Source organism: Somniosus microcephalus, chromosome 4, assembly GCF_052327205.1.
Source record: "Somniosus microcephalus isolate GS21.2 chromosome 4, FLI_Smic_1.0, whole genome shotgun sequence".
NCBI lineage: Eukaryota > Metazoa > Chordata > Chondrichthyes > Squaliformes > Somniosidae > Somniosus > Somniosus microcephalus.
The window spans coordinates 240,199,903-240,224,767 of record NC_140990.1 but is presented as its reverse complement, the minus strand read 5'-3'; the positions used below and the strand labels follow the sequence as shown (position 1 = coordinate 240,224,767).

Genomic DNA, 24,865 nt, shown 5'->3' with positions numbered 1-24,865 from the left:
GCAGTGTTTTGTGTGTCGTCTTACTGGCAGCGTTGTCATGTGTTATCAGGAGAATAAGATGACCCTAATAGGAAATGTGCAACCTGGCCCAAACACCTGACACCAAGTGTCACAGCCTCCTACAGTGACAAGCACCAGTCCCAACTTGTCAGGTCTGGGGCCAGTCCCAACTTGTCAGGTCTGGGGCCACAGTTCGTGAGTTTCAGGTGGTGAGCCCTACGAATGAGGAGCAAGGGCAGGTGAAATAGGGGAGCCACAACCTGCTCGCCTGAGGACTCGTCCAGTTGCTGAGCCCAGGGATTCAGGTTTCACAGGCTTGTTTACAAATGCAGTTTGATAGCTTAATGTGAGCATTTTGTGTACTCATTTGAGAGTGCGCCAAGCAGCAATTTTGGGGGGGGACGGGGGTGGAGTTGACAGAGTACCAAACCTGTAACCTGAAGCTCGCGACAGTCTAAATGATGCACAGATCACCATGAGACACTACAAAGTTTTCCGCAGCAGAGTCTATTGGCCAAGGTGCTAAAGTCAGTCCAAGTTTCCTTAACAAATGCAATGATTGGGGCTCTATAGACCTTGGGCTCCAATCTTGCCTTCTGTGCATTCAACAGGTTGGGAAACGCATTAGATAAAGCTTGGCATCAACAAACTCATACACCCAACAATCTTGTCCCAGATAAATCTTTGGCTATGCATCAGCCATGGCTCAGTGGTTGCAGTCTTGCCTGAGCCAGAGGTTGTGGATTCAAGACCCACACCCAAGACTTTAACACAATCTAGAAGGCCAACACTTCAGTGCAGTACTGAGGGAGTGCTGCACTGTTGGAAGTGCCATCTTTTGGACGAGATGTGAACACCTCAGGTGGACATTAAAGATCCCATGGCACTCTTAGAAGATCAGGGCGGTCTCCAGTGTGTCCTGGCCAACATTTATCACTCAACCAATATCACAAACAGATTATCTGGTCATTATTACATGGCTGTTTGTGGGACCTTGCTGTGCAAATTGGCTGCCACGTTTCCTACATTCCACAGTGACTACACTTCAAAAGCACTTCATTGGCTGTAAAACTATTTGGCACTTTGAGGTCGTGAAAGGCACTATATAAATACAAATCTTTCTTTTATGCTGATAAGAGTGCCCAGTAGTAGAAGAATGATAGAAGATGGCACAGATGTTTCAGAAGGTGAAGTTAGATTCATATCACCTTGTTGTCTCGTTCAAATGACTACAAATGTGACCTAAGCATACAAGCCTGGCAGCCACTACATCAATACCTGTGGTGCCTGTAGCTGCAGGGCCATCTATTGAGCCAATACATTGGGATACTGGGCCACTTCCATTACTTCAGGCAGATACGGACATCCCGCAGCCATCCAACTCACTTCATCCAGCACCGCAGGAACATTTCGGAGCACAGAGGGGAAAGCACCGGAGCACAGCACAGTGAACACACCTGCACCATAAACTGCAAGAGTAAATAAAAGTTGGGTTCACCGGTATTGGAAAATGTCTTCAGTTCTCTGTTATAACGCTGATTAAGGGTGTTGAAGAAATTATGTTGTTTTCATGGGTTTTGACATACAACTATGCCCAAATGAAATAATGTGTTAGTTGGCAAGGATTTGGGGCATGTGCAGATGACTGCTGTGTACTGGATATTTCAGGCAATTAAAGGTGTCCTCGATTACAGCCTGCCTTACAATTCATCCATGTCTGCAGATAAACTTTCAATCTCCTGATCAAGGTTGTCTTCAAACTATTTGCTGCAGTCTGTAATCTCCTGCCTGCACCTTGACAAGGAACCTTTACAGGATGAAGTTGTGTAACACACAGGTGACAATTTTGTACATCTTGGCTGGGCTGTGTTGATCGATCCAGGCACCTGAACCTTGCTTCAAGGTGCAGAAGATCTGCTCCACCAATACAGCATGCGTCTCATCACATTGGTCTTATTCTCAAGGGGGTAAATAGTCATGAATATCCTTCATTCTGAATCCAGTCTTCCTGGCCTTGAAAATAATGGTGGCACTGCAGATTGACAAAATGAATGAATCGTGGGAACTGCCAGGCATTCATGTGCCTCATTCTGAACCTATGATCACAGATTAAATGCACATACTTGGAGTGGAAGCCCTTTATGGTCATGATGAAGGGGATGGCATTGGAGCCAAGGACTATGGCCACGTTCATGCCATCAATTATTCCCTGCCCTGCACTTCAGGGAATCCAGCCAGGTGGTAAAATTGTCGGGTCCTCTTGTGTTTTCCATGAGGGAAAAGTTGAATTGAGTTAGCCCAGGCAAACAAGGTATTTGCAATGTGATAATGCAACAGTGCACTGCAGGTTGGAAAATTGCACAGATATCTACTGCTGATGTTTGGAAGGACCTAGTAATGTAAATGACCAATACAGTTACCTCGATAGCCAGTAACAGAGGTATCCATGTCCTGGAAGTGATTGTGAGGTCTGTCTGCAGGAATTTGCAGTTCTGCTGACCTCTTTGGAGGATTTTCTCTATGAGCTTTCTTTGGATCTGTCCAGCTCAGTTTGTCTGGCCCTGCAAACACTGGTGCCAGCGTGAAGGCAAACTAATCACCTGATGCAAATGCGCCTATTTGGCATGCCGCTTGATTCCCCTCTACCACAAGCAATAAATACAAAAGGATGCCCAGACAGATAACCATAGGTCATACATAGGCACCATTCAATGAAATATCTTGAGGAAATTTTAATAGCAAATTGGGTCTAGCGGACAGTAAACTGATTTTTGGCAAAGTAGTTAAACATCAACCTAGTACCCAAACAGCTACTTACAACGGGTCCAATCAAATGAATCCACTTTCAGAGAAAGGACCCAACATATTGAACGGACCATCCCTTGCAGTGCCTGCTTTTTCGAAGTAGTCTGGATTTCTGTTCAGGTGCTCCAACTACATTATGGTTCATTAGCTTAACATTTTTGGGGGCATTAACGAGCCCAGCACACAATGTGTACAGGTTCTCCTCACTGCAGTTGCTACCCCACTGCATTACTGTGTAACAAGGAGGACCTGACAGCCAATAAAGCAGGACGCCAGTAACTGTGTGAGGCAGCTCTATTGATGCTGAACATCACACCATCAGCCCTACGTTCGCTTCCAAATTCTTGACACTCGACACCAAATCCATCTTTTGCATTTATATAAAAGCATTTCCAGAAATTTAAACACAGCATCAATAAATGGAGTCATCCACACATGCAAAAAACAGCACCTGTAGGGGTTATAACAAATATATCTCAGCCTACAACTGAATTTCAGGTTATCAACAAGAACAGAGTAAAGCAGAAGAGAGCAAACCAACCTGTTCAGCCTTTGATGTCTCAGTGTTCATTATTGATGCCACCTCGATCTTGGTCAGGCATATTATCCTGTTCATCTCACAAAAAATACTAAATACTAACTTTTGACAAAGCAAATAACATTGTTAAAGTTTTAACATTAGGAAATGGCAAATATCAGGGAAAGGCTCACAATGCTAATTTATAATTTGTTGATGTAAAGGAGCTGTATGCTTTTATATATGCTTATTCTCGTGTATCACAAACTGTATAAATTAAATGCGTCAGGTCAGCATTACAACATATTGCAAATCTTCAATAATGACTGCCACATCACATGTGCGACTTGGTGCTGATCATATGCCTAATAGCTTACAACTCAATGTTCTGAAGTGTCATTTTAGTAACAATCAATTGGATGTACTGTATTTGATAGCCAATTAACAGTTTACATCTGTAATGTTGAGCTCATTTTCCAAGTGTTACAATACTAAAACATGCCAAGTAAGCCGGAAATATCTTAATTGGTATTTGTTTTTGGAGAGCTGTGTTCTACTTTCCTCTTGATTCCTGCCCCCTTCAGGTCCTCTAACATACTATGCACTTCCTGTAGGTACAGGGGTGGTGGTATATTCTTGGATTGCTGCTAATGCCGTTTATCAACAGTTTTTAGGAAGCACATAAAGCAGCTTTGTTTAAACACACATCCAAGGCTGGCTCCACTTGGTGCTTTGTGCACAGTGTGGTTGAGATCAGGAACTCAATGAAGTAAGACAAGCAGAGAATCAAACCACATTGCCCTATTTTCACTTAAAAAAAGGTAAACCAAGGAGCAACCATAAATCAATCTTAAAGGGACACCATGCAATAATTAAAACATATTAGGCGTTGCGTGGATAAGCCATTTTTATGCAATATCTTAAACATTTAGTATAACTTGACAGTAACCCATACTTTAAACATAATGATTTATTAAATTCCTGAAAAATAGATCCTGCTACTGGACAAAGCTGGAGACATGAATCCCTACAAAGCCTTCAGTTTAAAAAGGATAGTAAGGCACAAATTAAAGCCTACAGCTCCTTTAATTAAAAAAACCTACAAATTAACATGATTAAGTCAGCAACATTTCTTAATGGTAACTATACAATTCTAAATGCTTGGATACATACATAATTATTACATACCAAGTAGGTCATCAGTTTCTATGTAACCTGTATGATCCATGCCTACAATTCTTACATGCACAGAAAGGCTATTATAATCACTGCAAAACAATCACATTTTAAAACAAAATTAATACACATGCTTCTCTTAAAGTTACTTAAGCAGACCATTATGGTCTGACTGACAGAATCTAAGATTATCCTTTTTTAATTTGTCGTAAACCAACCGTTCCCCATCGCAGCATTCTTAGGAAACAAAAACAAATGAAACCCTAAAGATTTAGGCTTTCTAAAACCACTGCAGCACCTAACTACATAAAACATCATCATACATACTTATAATGAATTTAGGCATGTAAAGTTTCAGTTTTACTTAAGAGACAAATAAATCCCAGCAGAGTAATGACCAAAATCACAACTTATCAAGTTTGCAGGATCATGCAATTGCCCAGCTTGCCCAAAGAATTAGATAATGCTGCCTGCATTTTCCAAAACTTCAACTTCTAGAAACATTGAAAAATTCAATATTATTTTGAAGCTGAAAAGATTGATAAATTAAAATTAGTTGCCCTCTCAATGCACATTAATTTTCTATTTATTGAAAGGATATAATTCTCGTTTCTAGACACCGTTTAGAACAGGGGTGTTAAACTCAATTTACATCCTGGCACTTGGCAAATGCCTCATTCAGCAAAAATTATTTGGGGAGACGGGTAGAAATTACTGTGCGTTTCACTCGTTTTTTGGGCGTAAAATGGGCACAACATCTTATCAATTTCTGGGCACAATACTGGTTTTCAGGCATCTGTCTGAAATCAGTGGATCAAGCAAAGTGTGTAAAGGCGGCTTCAGGACCCTTCTGCAAAATACATGTAAACCCAGGTGGAGTATGCACCATGCAAGCTCCAACTCATTTTTCCAGTTCAGCAGCGGTCCTTAAATGGACTGCTGGAGGTTGCTGAAGAAATAGTCAGAAAAGTTTTTTTAATTTTTTTTATAAATAGTGTAGAGCAGGAATGTTCCTCCAAGCTCCACAGCACAACTGTGGGCCACTGCTAGCCCCTCTGCATCTCACCATGTATTGGAGCTTGCAATATAAAATCAAGGCATGCAGCTCAGTTTCTGTACCCTTGTTCCCCATTCGCCTACCAGTGAAAACAATCTCTCACTATTTATCCACAGTAAGGTCCCTAAGCTTTCATTCATCCCTTTACTGGCTGCTCCTCTCTCAGTACCACTTCCACTCATGTTCCTGCTGCTCCCAACTCTGCAGGGAACGCTGGGTCCCACATCCAGCCCACCCCATTGCTCTCCCCACCCCAATACCCCTACCCCATTTCCCTTTCTTCCCACCCGAGCTACAATCTCCCAACTCCCATTCCCGAGTTTCTCTCCCCACTCCCACCATCCCGAGTCCCCATTTCCCAGTCTCTCCCAACCCCTATTCACCAGTCTCCCTTTCTCCCCCATCACCCTCTCCTCGACCCCCATTGCGGTCGCCTCTCCCCCTGTCCGAAGTCCCAATCTTCCAACACCCTTCTCCCCAGAGTCCCAATCTCCTGCCCCTTAGTCTCTGGTCACCCTCGTCCAGTCCAGCCCAGCCGAGCCCTGCACCTCTCCCTACTCAGTTTCTCTCGTGTACCAGCCGGCTCCGTTCACCGCTGAGTGTGGGGGGGGGGGGGGGGGGCAGTTCTCTGTAGCGGCAGGGGGCAGGTGCTGCAGTGATGCGAAATTTAAAAGGCGCTGTTCTCACGGGCTGTTGGAAGCAGTGCCCGGGAATTTCGGCAAACCTAAGCAAAGCACAGTGGGCTGCATGAAACTGTTCCGTGTACTCTACGTTTGACACCCCTGGTTTAGAATCAGTTTGAACTTTAGACATTCTTTGTAATGTTACATCCAATGGAAGCGATTCTGCAATGTGGTGAGGCAGCTGCTGTTTTGATTTCACTGCATTTATATTGGGAAGCATCTGAAACACCAAAGGTAACAAAAACTGAGCAATTCGAGCATGCAGTTGTTCAAAAGTCTCATCTGAATTAAGTCCCTGGCCATATATTTTTCCTTGAACCACAGATGGTTCAAGCAGACCAATACAAACAAATGTTCGTCTGAATAGGTTAGCTGAGAGCTCAGACTGTATGTGGATCCAAAGATATTGGAGGCAGCTATGTACACAATTCTCTGAGCTGCCATTGCCTCCAGAGGCCTTTTGTATACCCAATTTGATGATGGCGTTGATGCCTTCAGAGACACTAGTGCCATTTCATCATTTATATACAGGACTACCTTCAAATGCTGCCAGATTGCATCAGGTGGCGAGAGAACCAACAGATAGAATAACTTTGACTTTGTCCTCACCAACATACCTGTCGCAGATACATTTGTCAATAACAGCACTGGTAGGAGTGACCACTGCATAGTCCATGTGAAGACAAAGTCTTGTTTTCACCTTGAGGACGAAGATCATGGTACATGGGACAGAGTAAAGACAAATCTAGTGTTCCAAAAATGGACATCCAAGAAACACAGCCATCAGCAGAGTTGTACACTACCACGATCTGTAATGTTATAACCTGGCATATCCTTCACTCCGCCATCATCAAGATCGATCGATCCTGGTTCACTGGCGTGTGTAGAAGGGCATGTCAGGAGCAGCACCAGGCATACCTTAGACTGAGACACCAAACTAGTGAAGCTACTAAACTGGGCTACCTGCATGTTAAACACCAAAAGCAGCAGGCTATCAGACACAGGTGAGTGCACAACTAATGGACCAGAGCAAAGTTCTGTCATCCTGCCATAACCAGTTTGAAAATGGTGGTGGACAATCATGCAACTAACAGTAGGGTGCATCACAAGCATGCCCATCTTGAAAAACAGCAGAGCCTACCATGAGTGCAAGAGACAATTGCCGAGTGGATGGTCCTTCTCCACCTCCTCTAGTCCCCACCATCATAGATGTCAATCCATGTTCACTCCATGTCACTAAGTAGCCGAGTATGCTGGACACAGTGATGGCTATGAGCCCTGCTAACATCTGAGCTATAACGCTGAAGACATGTGCATCAAAACTATCTAGCCAAGCTATTCCAGAAAAGCTATTACACTGACATTTACCAACAATGTGGAAAACTACCTAAGTCTTTTCCAAAAAATGCAGGATAAGTCTAACCTGGCCAATTATTAACTCATGAGTTTCCACCCAATCAGTAAAGTGATGGAAGGAGTCAATAATTGTGCCATCAGGTGACACCTATTTAACAACACTCAGTTCAGGTTCCACCAACATCACTCAAACCCAAACATCACAGCCTTGTCCCGGACAGAGAGCTGAACACCAGAGGAAAAACAAGAGTAGCTGCCCTCTACATCAAAATAACATTCGACTAAGTATGGCATCCAGGAGTCCAAGTAAAAGAGAGGTCAATGGGGCAATTCTTCAGAAGACACACAGAAAAATTGCCATGACTGTTGGAGGCCAACCATTACAGCTCCAGAACATCACTGCTAGAACTCCTCAGGGCTGCTTCATCAATGGTCTGACATTAGGTTGAGTAGGGCAGTTTGCAGATGATTTTACAATGTTCAGCTCCATTCGAAACTCTTCTGACAATGACAAACTCCATGCCAGCTTACAGCAGGGCCTGGACAATATCCAGACTTGGGTTGACACGTGGAAGATTAAAAAAAAAGGGTCACATAAGTGCCAGGCAATGACCATCTCCAAAAAGGCAGCAAAACCATCTTGGCCTGATCTGTAAAGGTAACCCATTACCAAATCTTAAACCATCAACATCTTGGAGATCACCATTGACCAGAAGCTTAACTGGAGCAGCCATATTAACACATGGCAAGGCTGATATTCTGTAACAAGTGGCTCACTTCCTGACCTCTCAATGGCTCTCCACCATCAACAAGGCTCAACAGGAGCATGATGGCTTACTTGGCACTCATCTGGATAGGTACACCCGCAACACCAGACAAGAAGCTCAACACCATCCTGGATAAAGCAGTACGCTTGATCGGCACCCTAGCCACTGAACTCGATCTCCACCCCTGCGTGCTTTGGCTGCAGTATATACAATCAAGATGCACTACAGCAACTCGGCAAACTCACTTCAAAAGCACCGCACAGCACCAACTTCGAAAACTGAGAAAAACAACAGCAGCAAGATTATGAGAGTACCATCACCTCCAACTTCTCCTCGAGTCTCGCACCATCCCGGCTTGGACGTATACCGACATTCCTATATTGATGCTGGGTCAATATTCCAGAGTTCCCTACCTAACACCATTGAGAGAACACCATCACTGCAAGGAGTGCAGTGGTTCAAGAAGAATTCCCATCATTTTCTCAGGGTACTAGGGATGAGCAATAAATGTGGTCTTGCCAGCATCACCCACATCTAGAGAATTTTTTTTAAATGAGCAAATAGTGCAACAGATCAGTTTTGTAACAGGTACAAGTAGATTATATTTTGGTAATTTCAATCACACATACTTAACTATAACTATTTGAATAATGCTAATTCAGCTGGTCATAAACCTATTTACCACCACAACTAGATTTGATATAACCTTTCACAACTGCCAATCTATAGATTTAGTCTCAAGTAGTTCAATGACAAAGTGAGCTTAAGTCAATAACACACCTACCTTGTACCTACTGCAAAGCAACCAGCATGTTAGGGCTTAAAGTCTTGGGCACTAATGACATATCAATACCAAGAGATAGTCTTCAGTGTTTGGTTAATAAAAATCACAGAATAAATGGGAACATTGTGCATTCTACAGTGCTGTTCTGAACATGCAGCAAATTTTAAATTTGTACAAGTAAAATTAAGCTTTAAACTTCCCAGTGAAATAATAAAATGAGCTGGATTGCATTTTACAGTTGCAGTTTTGAATTATTAATACCTTAAGTTTAAACTTTAATGCAGTGTTAGGATATTAAACTGACCAGAACAACTTGTCCATATTACTACACACCAGTTAATGCTAATTACCAATAGTTCAGAAAAGGCACTTTGAAGTACTAATTTGCAATTCTATTATTTATACATATAGACTGAGCATAGCAAATTTACATGTCGATAAATTTTCCATTCTATATATCAAATTACTGTTATGCATAGTTCTTATTATATTTAAACAATTAACTTTATTAAGGTACTTTTTAAAAATAAAAAAACTATGTAACTACTTATCAAAGTCAGGGTCTATTTGTTGAACTTTGATTTTTAACCTGACTTGTTAATGTTAAACCAAAATGTGGTACAAACTGAACTGTATTGGTACTTGATAAAATCCTTCAAAGAAATGACATATCTGCACGATTTTTATTTGAGTTGACAAACAAAACATTTACATGAAACAAGAGAATGTCAAATCCTCTATAAATGCATTATCAAAGATATCACTGTCCACAAAATAAATCTGCACACCTTTCAGATTTGTCCAAAAGGAAGAATTGCTTGAAGGTATTTCCTCAGAATTTGTTTTAAATGCAGATTTTATTAATTACAAAAGATGACAACTGGAAATAGCAGTTTGTAAGGTTCCAGTGGAAACTACGTACAGATCAGCAGTTCTATGCAAGACGTCGTTTCTTCTCCTTTAGTTGTGGCATTTGTATTGCCCCCAAGAGCTTTGGCAATGCAGTTTTTCCAAATAACAGCACTGTAAATGTTATTCAGTGTCTTCTTGGGGAACTTTCTCTGCACCTGTCTTCATCCTTTCTGTAATCCTTAGAGCGCTCTGAACATCTGCCCTCCTGACGATCATGTTTTCCAGATCGCTTATCTACACCATTTTTTGGGCAGTCCTCCTCACTGTTTCTGGAGGTCATTTCTTTGCGACTTTTCTCTCTAGATTTCGACTTTTCTCTTCTTCGACTGTAGTGATCATTGCCATCTTTGCTCCTGGAGCGGTTTCTATCATTTTCAGAGCGAGAATGGTTCCTTGTGTCATCTTTTCTGTATTCAGCATGTTTATCCGCCAAGTCTCTGTTTCTATCACGTTCCTTGTCCCTATCACTGCGTTTCCGATCTCGTTCATGTGTCTCCTCTCTATTATACCTGGCTGATTCATCTCTTCTCTCTCCAGATTGTCTATAAGTTCTGCCACTATTTCTATCCAGTTTTCTTTCCTGCTCCTCACTGCTGCCTTGATACCTGCTTTCCTGCTCTTTTCTAGATCGCTCTTCCACATTTGGTTGTTTTCTACTGTCCATCTTTTCTTGATCTCCCTCTCTCTTTTTATTCTGTACCTTCTTGCTCTTTGAATTTAAATCTGTGAAGAAAAATTTAGTATATACTCAATCACTATAAATGTGTAGGTTTTAAATATTTTCTTGTTGGCTATATCTTTTCACAAATAGAGGTATGTTTATCTTAAAATATACAGATACATCTACATAGGGTTTATTTCAAATGAAATTGGGAGTTGCACAATTCTTAAACGTTAAATTATATGAATTTTACAATGATGTGTTAGGAGTTGGCATTTAGTAGAATTGCTTGCCTGTTAATTTGCATATTCAATCTAACCTCTGGTGGTACTTGTATCATTTTAATCACAATTTCAATTAAAATTGACAAACAAGAAATAACTAGGGCACCACAACTCAACATGCATTAACAAATTGTTTCCATTTCATCATCCTATAACTGGAGAAATAACAAACCCTGTATTATCATTGTAATGGACCACCAAAGCCTTAAATCTGGATTTTACAATGTCCAACCAGGGCAATTTGAAAGAAATATGGATCACTGGAACATGGCTCGAAAAAAAGAGGCTACAGTCTTATATAGTCTAAAACCTGGGATAAAATGCAGATTAGATGCAACAATAACTTGCATGTTAATTAAGTGCATTTGGGGAAGCAAGAGAAATAAAATCTTCTACAACACAGTATTCTCCCAATGGCTTCATTTTATTAAGACAGCAGATATGAACAGCAGTTTCGACAGATTGCTTGCAGCTATTCAGGACCATTAGATAATCTCTGTGTGTACATGTACAAATTTAATATCGCTTCCTTCATATCCTGAGTGTCTATTTAATCCCAAAACTTATCAGTATTTAATGAGTTTTCAATCTGTTTTCTTCAATTTCAATCACACCAGAAGTGGATGGAATTTCTCTGTTGAGAATAATGTTGTGCCTCTTGGGGCGAATTTACATACTTGCTGCATTTTATCATCCTTCAGTTAAATTCTCACCCTAAATATTAAATATAAAATCAGCCAGATATCTGAAAAGAAATTTAGCTGTCTTAACAATAAATTATTATACTCTCCAGTAACTGTTTAAACAATTCAGAAGAAATTGGGAACATCAATCCAAGGGTACATTAGAAAATCAGTATGATTCAGTGTACAAAAAAAAACAGTAAGGAAGCCCATCGATGCTTAGCTTGGCAGGCTACAAAAATCAGTTGGTTAAGGACCTGTCTGTTCAGGTCATATCAAACAGCTCCACAGACCTGCAGCTGTCTATGTAGCAGCCATCTGTCTCTTGGTTGAAGTGACACCTCTTGAATTTTTCCTACTTTGCTCCTCAGTATTCTAGTAGCTTAGTAAAGCTATTTGTTTATCCAAAACTATTGGTGGATGAAAACGCTTCATTTAAGTTGACAGTTAATTTTACTTTATCATTGCTTAAAATTGCATTTATGTACATTTGGAACAAGTTAAATAACTGGGATTTGTGTCCGATTACACCGTGGGATGTTTCTCTAAAAAGGTGCTATATAAATGCAAAGTGTTGTTTTGACTAAAGAGGGAAGAACGGTTATATTCGCAAACACTGCACTGCACATGCATTATCAATTTCTCTAAAGCTTATGAAAACCTGTTAGTGATTCAAATTGTTAATGATTCCTCTGAACTGAAAAAAATCAAAACCATTTAATGCAACTGTCAAAGTTACCTGCTGTGTTCAACACCTGCTCTCAGGCTGACAAACTGGATTACATGGAAAAGATGTTAATTCAAACAAGGCCAAAAGCAACATCTACTCATATGCTTGTCATTTGTATATTGGCATTCTGATTCTAAGCAACACCTTATGAGACTTCAGTTTACTGCACTAAATGAAAAATCTGTCCATTATACGACTAATAAAAGTACCCTAAACAATATCCAAATAGGTGAGTGTCAATAAATAAAAGATAGAAGACCAAAGCCATTCAGAGATTTCATCACAAACATTAACAATACTCTGGAATGGTCAGATGTGCCAAAAGAAAACAGAATGTGCCAAGTTCACTGATCCCAGCCAGAATGCTGGTACGGGCAATAAATTGGTCTCTGTGCCTCCAGAGTAAGGAGGGCTAAATCAACTGGTTTCACTTTTCAGATTGTTATCTGGTGACCCTTCCTAGAAGTGCATGTGTTTGAACTTTGGCCAAGAGTAGACCCAGGGTTGACCACCATGTCCCCAATCTCCAGTAACCACCGACACTCACTGCCAAGGCTCACAAACTAAGAGGCCACTTGAGCAACATAGCAGAATGCAAAGCTGCACATGGAACTGTACCTCAGTAAGCAGTCAACACATTCAGCTAAGTGGGCAAGGGGAGGGGAGAAAATTGGATAAGAAAAAAAATGAAATATCTAGTGGTTATCTAATCTTACATGAGGTCTGAAGATGCACATTTTAATCTCTCAGGACTTTGCATATGGGTTGCAAAAATGTTTCCATAAACTTCAGCCTATGTCATCAAAAAATGTTACAATTCAAAAATAAAAATCATGTTTGTACAGCTTTTCTCCCATAACTCTGATCAGTATAGACCTAAGTTGCTGCATCTGAACACATCTGTCTTTCCAAAATACGTCCCATAAGATTTTAGCTTCAACATTACCACGGTCTTAAATGTCTACTGAAATTGCTAATTTCAGAAACACATCACACCTCAATTTAACAGTTAATTGGAAGACCTTGAATGCCACAACAGAGATCCAGTCACCAAATGTTGCTTCTCAACCAGTTACCAATGTTAGTATTTAGCAAAATTGATTATGGATAAACCGAATTAAAGAATAGGGATTTTTCCTTACATCAACAAAACTGTGGGTTTCCCATTATAGTTGTACTTTCCTAATGAGAGGAAAAAAAGAGAAACGCTCTATCACCAAGGAAGGTGAAAGTCAGGAACTTCCCCAAGGTGGTTTTATGAAAGGGAAATCGTGTTTGACAAATTTGTTAGAGTTCTTTGAGAATGTAACAAGCAGGGTGGATAAAGGGGAACCAGTAGATGTGGTGTATTTGGATTTCCAGAAGGCATTCGATAAGGTGCCGCATAAAAGGTTACTGCACAAGATATGAGCTCAGTGTGTTAGGGGTAATATATTAGACTGGCTAGAGGATTGGCTAACAGACAGAAAACACAGTCGGAATAAATGGGTCTTTTTCAGGTTGGCAAACTGTAACTAGTGGGGTGCCACAGGGATCAGTGCTGGGGCCTCAACTATTTACAATATATATTAATGACTTGGATGAAGGGACAGAGTGTACTATAGCCAAATTTGCTGACGATACAAAGATAGATGGGAAACCAAGTTGCGAGGAGGACACAGAGTCTGCAAAGGGATACAGATAGGTTAAGTGAGTGGGCAAAAATTTGGCAGATGGAGTATAATGTGGGAAAATGTGAGGTTATCCACTTTGGTAGAAAGAATAAAAAAGCAAAATATTATTTAAATGGAGAGACTACAGAATGCTGCGGTACAGAGGGATCTGGGTGTCCTCGTACATGAAACACAAAAAGTTAGCATGCAGGTACAGCAAGTAATTAGGAAGGCAAATGGAATATTGGCCTTTATTGCAAGGGGGATGGAGTATAAAAGTAGGGAAGTCTTGCTACAACTGTACATGGCATTGGTGAGACCACACCTGGAGTACTGCGTACAGTTTTGGTCTCCTTATTTAAGGAAGGATATACTTGCATTAGGGGCAGTTCAGTGAAGGTTCACTAGGTTGAAGGGGTTGTCTGAAGAAAGGTTGAGCCTATACTCATTGGAGATTAGAAGAATGAGAGGTGATCTTATTGAAACATAAAAGATTCTGAGGGAGCTGGACAGGGTAGATGCAAGGAGGATGTTGCCCCTCATGGGGGAATCTAGAACTAGGGGGCATAGTTTCAGAATAAGGTGTCGCCCATTTAAAACGGAGATGAGGAGGAATTTCTTCTCTCAGAGGGTCGTGAATCTTTGGAATTCTCTACCCCAGAGAGCGGTGGAGGCCGAGTCATTGAATATATTCAAGGTGGAGATAGACAGAATTTTGATAAACAGGGGAATCAAGGGTTATGGGGAGCAGGCAGGAAAATGGAGTTGAGGCCAAGATCAAATCAGCCATGATCTTATTGAATGACGGAGCGGGCTCAAGGGGCCGAATGGCCTACTCCTGCTCCTATTTCTTATGTTCATATGACTGTTCTTATGCACCTACTAGGGATAAATTCAACAGCAAAATTAGCAGAGGACTGAAAAAAGGTTGCTTATGTGTTTAAGAGTGAAGAGATGCATGGGGCAAAAAAACTTTTTTTTGAAGTGTGTGTATTCATAGAAATATGGGACAGTGGACAAAAACACACCATAAAGCACGTACCTGAGCCACCACTGCTGCTGCTGGAGGTCGAGGAGTCACTGTCACTAGATGATCCAGAGCTGCTATCACTGCCACTACTGCTGCTACTGCTACTTTCAGATCCTGAATCAGAGGAAGAATCTGAATCCGAACCAGAGGAGGAAGAGGATGAAGAAGAATCTGATGATTCGACATCTTGCCGCTGGGTCATTATTATTTTTGGTGCATTTTTCAAGTGTTCTCGCAATTCATCTCTGAATTGGAAAAATATAACCAATATTATTGGAACCAAATACAAAATAAATGAACTATTGTGAAGCAAACAAAAATATGAAAGTACTAGCTGGGGGAGCCCGGCTTTGCCAGGGCTGTTTTGGGGCGGGCGGTTTAAATCGAGTGCCAGGCTTTTGGGCCCTGCCTGTGTCCCTTTGTACCTTGAAAGATGAAAGTGAAAGTACTTATAAAACGTTTTTGGTAAATCTTGTTATTTTTAAAAGAGATACTAACTTTCAAAGTAGTTTGAGCTGGAAGCTGAAGTCATGGCACTGAAACAATGGCTGCCAGATCCCCGAGATGAAAACGATTAGTCCCGCCCACACACACACACCGATTGGCCAACCATCAGGGGACCGTACTGTAGGATTGGTCAATCGTGACGGCACAGGATTGGTCGAACCTTGACGTCAGTCAATCAATGCTAGCAGATAATGAGTTTAATTTTGAAGGTTTTTTTGCATAAGGCGCGAACAATTTTGGTCCGACCGAAAAGTAAATACGCTTACCAGCGTCCTGGAAGCGTACGCTTTCTTCGGAGGTAACGCGCGCATAGGTACGCTCTAACTTTCGAGCGCATAGCCGGACAGACGCACACCCGAGGACAGACAGAAGGACAGACAGATAGACAGACGTATCCGTTTATATATATATATAGATATAGATACATACGTTAGTCCTCCAAGACCAATAGAGGTAAAGAAATTGATAGCAAATCGAGTATTGCGTGGATTATCCCTGGGAAAGAGACCTTCAAAGAAAGGCTGTAGTGTCCTGCAAAAAACATGCATTAAAAAAACCTCTTAAAAACCAATGTCAAATTTTGAAGAAATGCAAACTTTAACACAATATAATCTCAAATTATGCAAGTTGTGTCAATGCATTTGCGGTCCCGGAGTCACACTAGAGATAATAAAATTATACATTTCATTTCAAAAAAGTATTCACAAAAATAAGTTGTGATAAATATTCAAATATTAAACAATTAATCAAATTTCATTTATTTATTTGGTTTTGTCAAATCAGCTATAATCTGCCTATTTACATAATGGAATGGAAAACAAGTGATTAATTTGAAGTTTTATCCAAATACAGCTTCAAATGCAATTTTGTTTCAATCCAATCCTTGATATATTTTATAGTGTCTTAGAAATATTTGAAAATCTTTACAAGTGGAAGTTACTTTACATTCCAATGGAAGTTTGTTGGCATTTTAACAGGTATGACCCACTGCAAGCCCTTTTGTATGTAAACGGTGTAGTTCAAAATACAGCAATTATACAATCCTTGGGAGCCATACAAAGTATCATAAAGAATGTTGTACATGCTTCTGTAGTTCATGAACGAAGCATTTACAACTTTTTTTAATATAAAGTGGAAACTTCCCATCAGACGTTCTGCTTTTTATGGGTAAAATATTTTGAGGTGTAGCAGGAGTCCCAGATCAGCTTCTCCGTAAGTAGCAGGATATACAACTTCAAATCAGCCTGAGCACTGTTTGAGTTCTGTGACCCTATAATACCATGATGCAGGTACCCCAACCGAGAGTGGATTCCCAGGGTTGGGCGACTCCAGAGCAACTTTCAGAATTGTGTGAAGTCACTACCCATGCTGTTTACCATGGAGATGCTCCAAGACACACAGGGTTACTTCTCACTGACATCTTTGGAGTGGCCTAACAGTAAAGACACTTGACTCAAGGGTCTCTCTATATTGGTAAGAAACTGTTTTTTATTTAAAAATCTGTTCATACCATAATTTTCATAACCAAAATGAGCAAGTACTTGAACCATTATTACCAGGGACTTTCCTGCTCTTTCAAGGCTGTAAGAAAATACTTGGTATATATGCAAGTCTCTCTCTGTTGGCTGTAAAAGTTATGATTTGAATCCAGGCAATTCCAACCCAATTTCTAGTGGAGGGGGTCCTGAGCCAAATGGCTCAGTCAGACCACTTACTTCATACAACAGTTTAGCTGAATTATTGCAACAATAGTCATAAACCCATCAAAAACACACCAATATCAAAAACACTAATTACTATTTCTATCCCTAAACTTTGCCAGGACAAAACTAAAAAAACTCAATTTTGCAGCCAATTGAAACAAATGCAGCAATTATACTTTTTCAAAGCATTTGCAGATGTTTTAGTTTGAACAAAAATAAAACTAAGGGAACTATTTTAAGCATATTTCAAGAATATGGGAATTTAAATTATTGGTTCTCTAAAGGTTACATTCTATTTCACAATGATCTGCTTTAGAATCAGCAGGCACATCATTGTTGTCTGATAAACAGTAGATGTTACAACATGATGTCTCAATTGAAAATAGTTAAAAACAAATGTAAATTTGAGTACTGAGTCAGTTGCTTGGTTTTGGTAATTACACCACCAAGGACTCAACTATTACAAAAATAAAGAGTCATACAACTCAGTTTACACTTACATGTCCTGTAGCCTTTGATTTAGTTTGGGAAGCCCCATATATTCACAGAGCTCTTGAAAAAGGATCTTCACAAAGATTCTGCTGGAAGATGTTGTTGTTTCTTCACTTAAATGGATACAATCGAGTACCTATAGAAAGGCAGGGAAACTGGACTGAAACTTAACCCTAAATGTAACACAAATTAACTAACTCTTTCAAAATTCTGAAAGCGCATCCTCTAGCATTATTATAAATGTTCAAAAGGTACAAAATATCTTAAAATGATACATTGAAGGTTATGATAAAATATCTGTTGCTCATAACAGACAACGAACAGGTGGGCAGTTGGATTTTTCTCTGCTCCTCTCAAGACCGAGTGGGCCATGATCACAAAAAGTGCTGCATCTCATGTCCACCCATTTTAATTTTTAAATGTAAAAATTCCTGACTGAACTAGCTTGCTGCAAGCTATTAAACTTCAAAACAGCATAAAGCTTCCCCAGAGGTGAAAGAACTGTGTATTCACACACCATGTCACCCAGGACTTATTCCCCCTCCAGCATCTGAATGAACGTGAAAATTGTGGAGCAAGGTCATTCTTCCCATCAAGTCCAGACATGTTCAAGGATAAGGCCATAAAATGGAATACGAATTATATTCGGTATCTCTTGCCATAAAATAAGTTTGAGATGCAATGGTGAATCTATACAAAACTTTGAGTACAGTTCGAGTACTGTGTACAGTTTTGGGCTCAACACTATAGGAAGGAAATAAAAACAGAAAATGCTGGAAATACTCAGCAGGTCAGGCAGCATCTGTGGAGAGAGAAACAGTTACCGTTTCAGGTCGATGACCCTTCGTCAGAACTGGAAAAAGCTGGAGATCGAACAGGTTTTTAAGCAAGTGCAGGGACAGGGAAAGGGGGGAGGGGAGGAAAGAACAAAAGGGAAGGTCTGTGATAGGATGGAAGGCAGGAGAGATTAAGAGACATAGAAACATAAAAGATAGGAGCAGGAGTAGGCCATTCGGCCCTTCGAGCCTGCTCTGCCATTCAATGAGATCATGGCTGATCATCCAAATTCAGTACCCGGTCCCTGCCTTCTCCCCATATCCCTTGATCCCTTTAGCCTTAAGAAATATATCCAACTCTTTCTTGAATATACTTATGAACTGGCCTCCACCGCCCTCTGTGGCAGAGAATTCCACAGGTTCACCACTCTCTGGGTGAAGAAATTCCTCATTTCAGTCCTAAATGGCTTACCCCTTATCCTTAGACTATGACCCCTGGTTCTGGACTCCCCGGCCATCAGAAACATCCTTCCTGCATCTAGTCTGTCCAGGCCCGACAGAATTTTATAGGTTTCGATGAGATCCCCTCTCAATCTTCTAAACTCCAGTGAGTATAAGCCCAATCGACACAATTTCTCCTCATACATTAAGAGATGGTGCAAGGCAAAAGGAGATGGTAATGGGATAAGAAACAAAAGACGGCTCTAGATGAAGTGTAAACGGCACTGGCAGAAGGAGAGACAGCTGCCATGTGGGAAGAGAAAAAAAATAATAAAATAAATGAAAAAAAGAGATGGGGCAGAGGTTATGGTCTGTAATTGTTTAACGCTATGTTGAGTCCAGGAGGCTGTAAAGTGCCTAATCGAAAGATGAGGTGCGGTTCGTCGAGCTTCATTGGAACAGTGTAAGAGGCTGAGGACGGTGAGGTCCGAGTGGGAGTGGAGTGGAGAATTAAAGTGACAGGCGACCGGAAGCTCGGGGTCACCCTTACGGACTGAACAGAGGTGTTCCGCAAAGCGGTCACCCAATCTGCGTTTGGTCTCCCCAATGTCGAGGAGGCCCCATCATGAGCAGCGAATACAGTATACTAGATTGCAAGAAGTACAAGTAAATCGCTGTTTCACCTGGAAGGAGTGTTTGGGGCCCTGGACAGTGGGACTTCTGTCTCCATCTCTGGGGGTAGGCTATTGACAATCATTCACTACAAGCCCACTGACTCCCACAGCTACCTGGACTACACTTCCTCCCACCCCACTTCCTGCAAGGACTCTATCCCAGTTTCTCCATCTCCACCGCATCTGCTCTGACGATGCCACCTTCCATACTAGTGCTTCTGACATGTCTTCCTTTTTCCTCAACCGAGGATTCCCCTCTACCGTGGTTGACGCGGCCCTTGACCGTTCTATTTCCCGCACTTCTGCTTTCACCCCTTCCCCTCCCTCCCGAGACCGCAATAGGGTTCCCCTTGTCCTCACCTTTCACCCCACCAGCCTCCACATTCAACGGATCATCCTCCGACATTTCCGCCACCTCCAGCGTGATCCCACCACCAAACACATATTCCCCTCACCTCCCCTTTCAGCATTCCAAAGGGACTGCTCCCTCCGCGACACTCTGGTCCACTCCTCTATCACCCCCAGCACCCCTTCCCCCAGCACCTTCCCATGCAAGCGCAGGAAGGACAACACATGCCCTTTTACCTCCACCCTTCCCACTGTCCAGCGCCCCAAACACTCCTTTCAGGTGAAACAGTGATTTACTTGGACTTCTTACAATTTAATATACTGTATTTGCTGCTCACTATGCGGTCTCCTCTACATTGGGAAGAGCAAACACAGATTGTGTGACCGCTTTGCGGAATACCTCCGTTCAGTCCATAAGGGTGATCCCGAGCTTCCGGTCGCCTGTCCCTTTAATTCGCTGCTCCACTCAGACCTCGGCCTCTTGCACTGTTCCAATGAAGCTCAATGCAAGCTCGAGGAACAGCACCTCATCTTTCGATTAGGCACTTTACAGCCTTCTGGACTCAACATAGAGTTCAACAATTTCAGACCATGACCTCTGCCCCTATCTTTTTATTTCATTTATTATATATTTTTTTCTCTCTCTCCCACATGGCAACTGTCTCTCCATCTAGAGCCATCGTTTGTTTCTTAACTTGTCCCATTACCATCTCCTTTTGCCTTGCACCATCTCTTAATCTCTCCTGCCTTCCATCCTATCACAGACCTTCCCTTTTGTTCTTTCCTCCCCTCCCCCCTTTCCCTGCACTTGCTTAATAACCTGTTCGATCTCCAGCTTTTTCCAGTTCTGGCGAAGGGTCATCAACCTGAAACGTTAACTGTTTCTCTCTCTACATATGCTGCCTGACCAGCTGAGTAGTTCCAGCATTTTCTGTTTTTATTTCAGATTTCCAGCATCCACAGTATTTTGCTTTTGTACTGTAGGAAGGATATTGAAGCAATCAAGAGGGTACTGTGTAGATTCACTAGGATGCTGCCTGGCATGAGGAAATACAAAAATGAAGAACAAATTCAAAAACTAGGGCTGTTTTAATTAGAACAAAGGTGTGTTTAAAACTGCTTAATGATGGGACAGGGTTTATTGAAAGACAGTTTCCATATTGAGGGGTCTGGAATGAGGGGACGTAGCTAAGATTAAACGCAAGAGATTTAGGTCAGAGAACAGGATGGGTTTTACACAGAGGGTCGTGAAATGCTCTATTGGAATTAGTGATTGAAGCAGAGACCATGTCAATGTTTCAGAATAAGTTACAGATAGCTGTCTGAAAAAAGGAAGATAAGGGATATGGAACAGGGAGAGTACAATGGATCAGGATTACTGCTTATGAGGAAACACCAAGACAATCTGGTTGGGCCGAATAGACCATTTTTGTGTTGTAATTTCAATGTAATTCATGGTAATGTACAATTCACCATAATTGAGACTCAACTGCATTTAATTTTGAAAGAAAAAGAAAGTTTTTTTTAAAATTTAGGACGGACTTTAATCAAAGAATTAAACACTCCAGAACAGCAGCTGTGATGAATATTATTCGGACATAGTTCAGTCTATTCAAATAGATGATTTGGCCTGAAGGACTAGGACATAAGCAACACAGTAGCTGATAGCATAATAAAGCAAAAGGTGCTCTGTGTTGACATTTTAATATATAAACTGTTAAAAGCTCACTAATTTGTAAAAATTTACCTGCTAAGTTAAAAGAAAAAGTAAGGTTGGTGCTTTATTAAGCACATTAAAGTCTCACGACTACAAATGAGATTGGAGTGTGGCACAACCACATTTCCAACACACTTCTAACAAGCATACATTCAGTTTCCCCAAGGCTAGAAAAAGTTGATGCTACATCAACTTTATTCTAAAAAAAAAACACACCTCCTCCAGCATACCTGCAAAGTCAAATTAGTATAGGAGGAAGACTGCAGCTCACACATCCACTTTGATTATGACTTGACTGTACAGATAAGAAGTATTTTATTTTAAAAACAGTTATAATTGAGTAACCCACAACATCATGTACCAAAACCAGGCATTTTCCCCCACTATTCTTTTTAATCGAAAGTTCAAATTTTGTGATATATGGCGTACAAGTGTTTCTGCCTTACTCAACCTAATATATTAATTGGGTCACAATGTTAATTTAAGAAAAACATAATAAATAAGAGAAACACTGAATTTTAAAAGACACAAATAAATGCAGTCTTGCCACTGGCTATGACTTACACTCCATGGAATTGAATCGGTGTACAAGAGGTGTGCAAACATCTTGGCTACATTGCGTAGTTTATTTGTTTCTAAGCGATGTATAGTTTCATACTGCTCCTTGCAGATTCCTTCGAAAGCCTCCATATAGTCCTTTTTCAACATGCAAAAGCGCTGCAAGGATAATGAAATGCAGAGAGGAACGTGAAGTGTGCAATCTGCCACTCAACAAAATCAATACACTAAAGATTATATTCAAGGACCATTAATGATTATGTACTTAAAAGCAGAAATATCACACGGTTGCAGAACAACTACAATTAGAACTCCTGACCACATCCTTGCCTATTTTAACAGTATCCCTCTTCAGCTTCAATCTTTAGCAAATCTATTAATAAAATCACAGAAACAATAATAGATGTTTACAATGAATGACTAACCCCAGCCAAGAGGCCGAAAAATTTCTCATATGTTCTCTGTTGAGCACAACAATCCAGAATCATGTTGCATAGTTCTTTCTGTGAAGAGAAAAGAAATCGGGTTTAACAGTTTAAAAAAAAAAAAATAATAATAATAATTTGGTTGTGCAAAGTAAATGGGGAAAAGAGCTGAGGAAATGGTGAAACACTGTATAGGAATGTCTATACGTGGAGAGAATGATGAGACACGAGCTTAATTTACCACTACCGAGTTCGATTTCAGCCATATTTATATGAAGAACTGTCCAGTGGTAATCAAGTACTATCCTGCAATGGGAAGAGGAAACACAATCTGATGGCTCCATTAAGTCAGGTGGTTTGTAATGAGGTGAATTCCAATTTGTGAAAATATTCTTTGTATTTTACACTTAAGATAATTATGCAAATTAGTTATTATGTTGCCTCCATTTTATTTACCCCTTGTTGTTCAATTGCCAACTCAGTTTAAAAAATGATTGATATCCAGCACTTTTCACCTCTTCCCATTTTTAAATTTATTCACAAACTATTAAACACGTTGCTTACTTTGTAAAAAGTCAGTACCTGCTCTGAAGGCCCCACCCGCCCAAAGCATTTTCTTTCAGATTCTGATGGACCTCCTGTCCATTTTCAGCATTCATAGTTTAATAGACATCACTCATTCAGTCTCCATACAGAAGTCATCTATATCTTTAGTGCCTCATCACCTCTCAAAAACATCTCAAAGCACTTCAGTACACTGAAATATAGTAACAATTATGCAGGCAAGCAAGGCAGTCAATTTACACACAAGATTAATGCCAATGTGGTACAGAATAGAAGATCATAGGATTCATGGTCAATTATTATTTGGGCCAGGTGGTAATCACCGTGAGCTGTCACATCAAAATAGTAATGCTTTGTTAAAATAGGTGTCTTGCTCCCCCCAATGGCCTTGTGGGTCGAAGTATTATTCTATAGGGTTCTACTAAGCCAGAGAGACTGGAAAATCCCAGATTTGAATTCTGATACGTAGCTAAGTGAGCTGTTCTCAGCCGAGGACACACTTAGGTACATCTGGTCTCAGCGCTCCTGGGCAGGGCTTTTGTGGGGGGAAGGGCGGGAATTAGTCAAAGTTCCCACGCTATAGTGATCTTTCCTGCAAGTGGATGTTGAGAGGACAGAAGCAGCCTTGGATGTGATGCTCACCATGACTAAATAGCTGGCCAGCATTTACTGTCTAGAGCCACATTAAGAATGTCTACTTGGGCAAGGTTACGGATGACTCCGAGTGGCCATGGTTACTGCATGTGCATCTGTGTAAGTTTGTCTCTCCTCTAACCATTATAATTAATGACATCTCTAAGAAATGTTTCTGATCATCAAGACAGAGGTCATTTTCTATTTACTTTCAAAACTCAACTCTATTTTAAAAAAGAACTCAAATTAGAATAAGGAAAGATTCTCTTTCTTGTCTTAATATGCTAAGAATATGTTAAGAGCAAGTGGCCTGAAAAAAAGTTTAGAGAGTGGAGGGGAGAGGTAAAATAGTGAGCAAGAAGTAGGTAGCAACAAGAAGGGGGACAAGAAAATTTCAGCTGGGCCATGGAAGCACAAAGTTAAATCCAAGGCTGAAAAGGAACAGGGGTAGGCCAGGAAGGAATTGGGGTAAAGGGGAGGCATGAACATTTAAACGGGGCTATAGGAAGGCACAAAATCCTTTGAAGGAACGTCTTTTGCAGGCACAAATTTACACTAAATTTTTTAACCTATGGCTGATGTTTTTAAACTCAGAAGCTGAGAAACAGCTTTTCAGCTATGGACAGTAGAGGTTCAGTTGCTGGGTGCGTGGATAGAAGACTCTGCAGCACCAGTTAGTAGCGTGACAGAATTATTACAGGTAACTGCTGGCAGTTCCAATATTAACATTTCCATAGAAATGTTTACATAGCTTACATTGTAAATATTGACAAAAATATCACTCAAAAATCATGACATAAGTTTGTGGGCTCGAAGAGTGCACCATATGCTAGATATCATATATGGAGGATTGGTTTAAAATTAAGTTCAGTACAGTCCCTCTTAAAGAAAGTGCTCTGGGCCAGGACATTTGGTTTCCCAATCCCCTGA

General features: G+C 40.7%; 1 protein-coding gene across 1 annotated transcript in view; it reads right to left on the bottom strand.

Annotated features, from left to right (window-relative positions):
* Positions 1 to 9,814: 9,814 nt before the first annotated feature.
* The window catches only part of cwc22 (CWC22 spliceosome associated protein), a 96,990-nt gene continuing 81,939 nt past the window's right edge, over positions 9,815 to 24,865 (bottom strand). Inside the window, exons 16-21 of the mRNA XM_085985979.1 lie at positions 22,739 to 22,816; positions 22,320 to 22,472; positions 17,808 to 17,935; positions 16,034 to 16,135; positions 15,110 to 15,342; positions 9,815 to 10,780 (exon numbers count right to left, since the gene is read on the bottom strand). Coding sequence (XP_085842105.1) covers positions 10,182 to 10,780; positions 15,110 to 15,342; positions 16,034 to 16,135; positions 17,808 to 17,935; positions 22,320 to 22,472; positions 22,739 to 22,816 — 1,293 coding nt within the window. The 3' untranslated portion in view covers positions 9,815 to 10,181. The remainder of the gene's footprint in view (positions 10,781 to 15,109; positions 15,343 to 16,033; positions 16,136 to 17,807; positions 17,936 to 22,319; positions 22,473 to 22,738; positions 22,817 to 24,865) is intronic.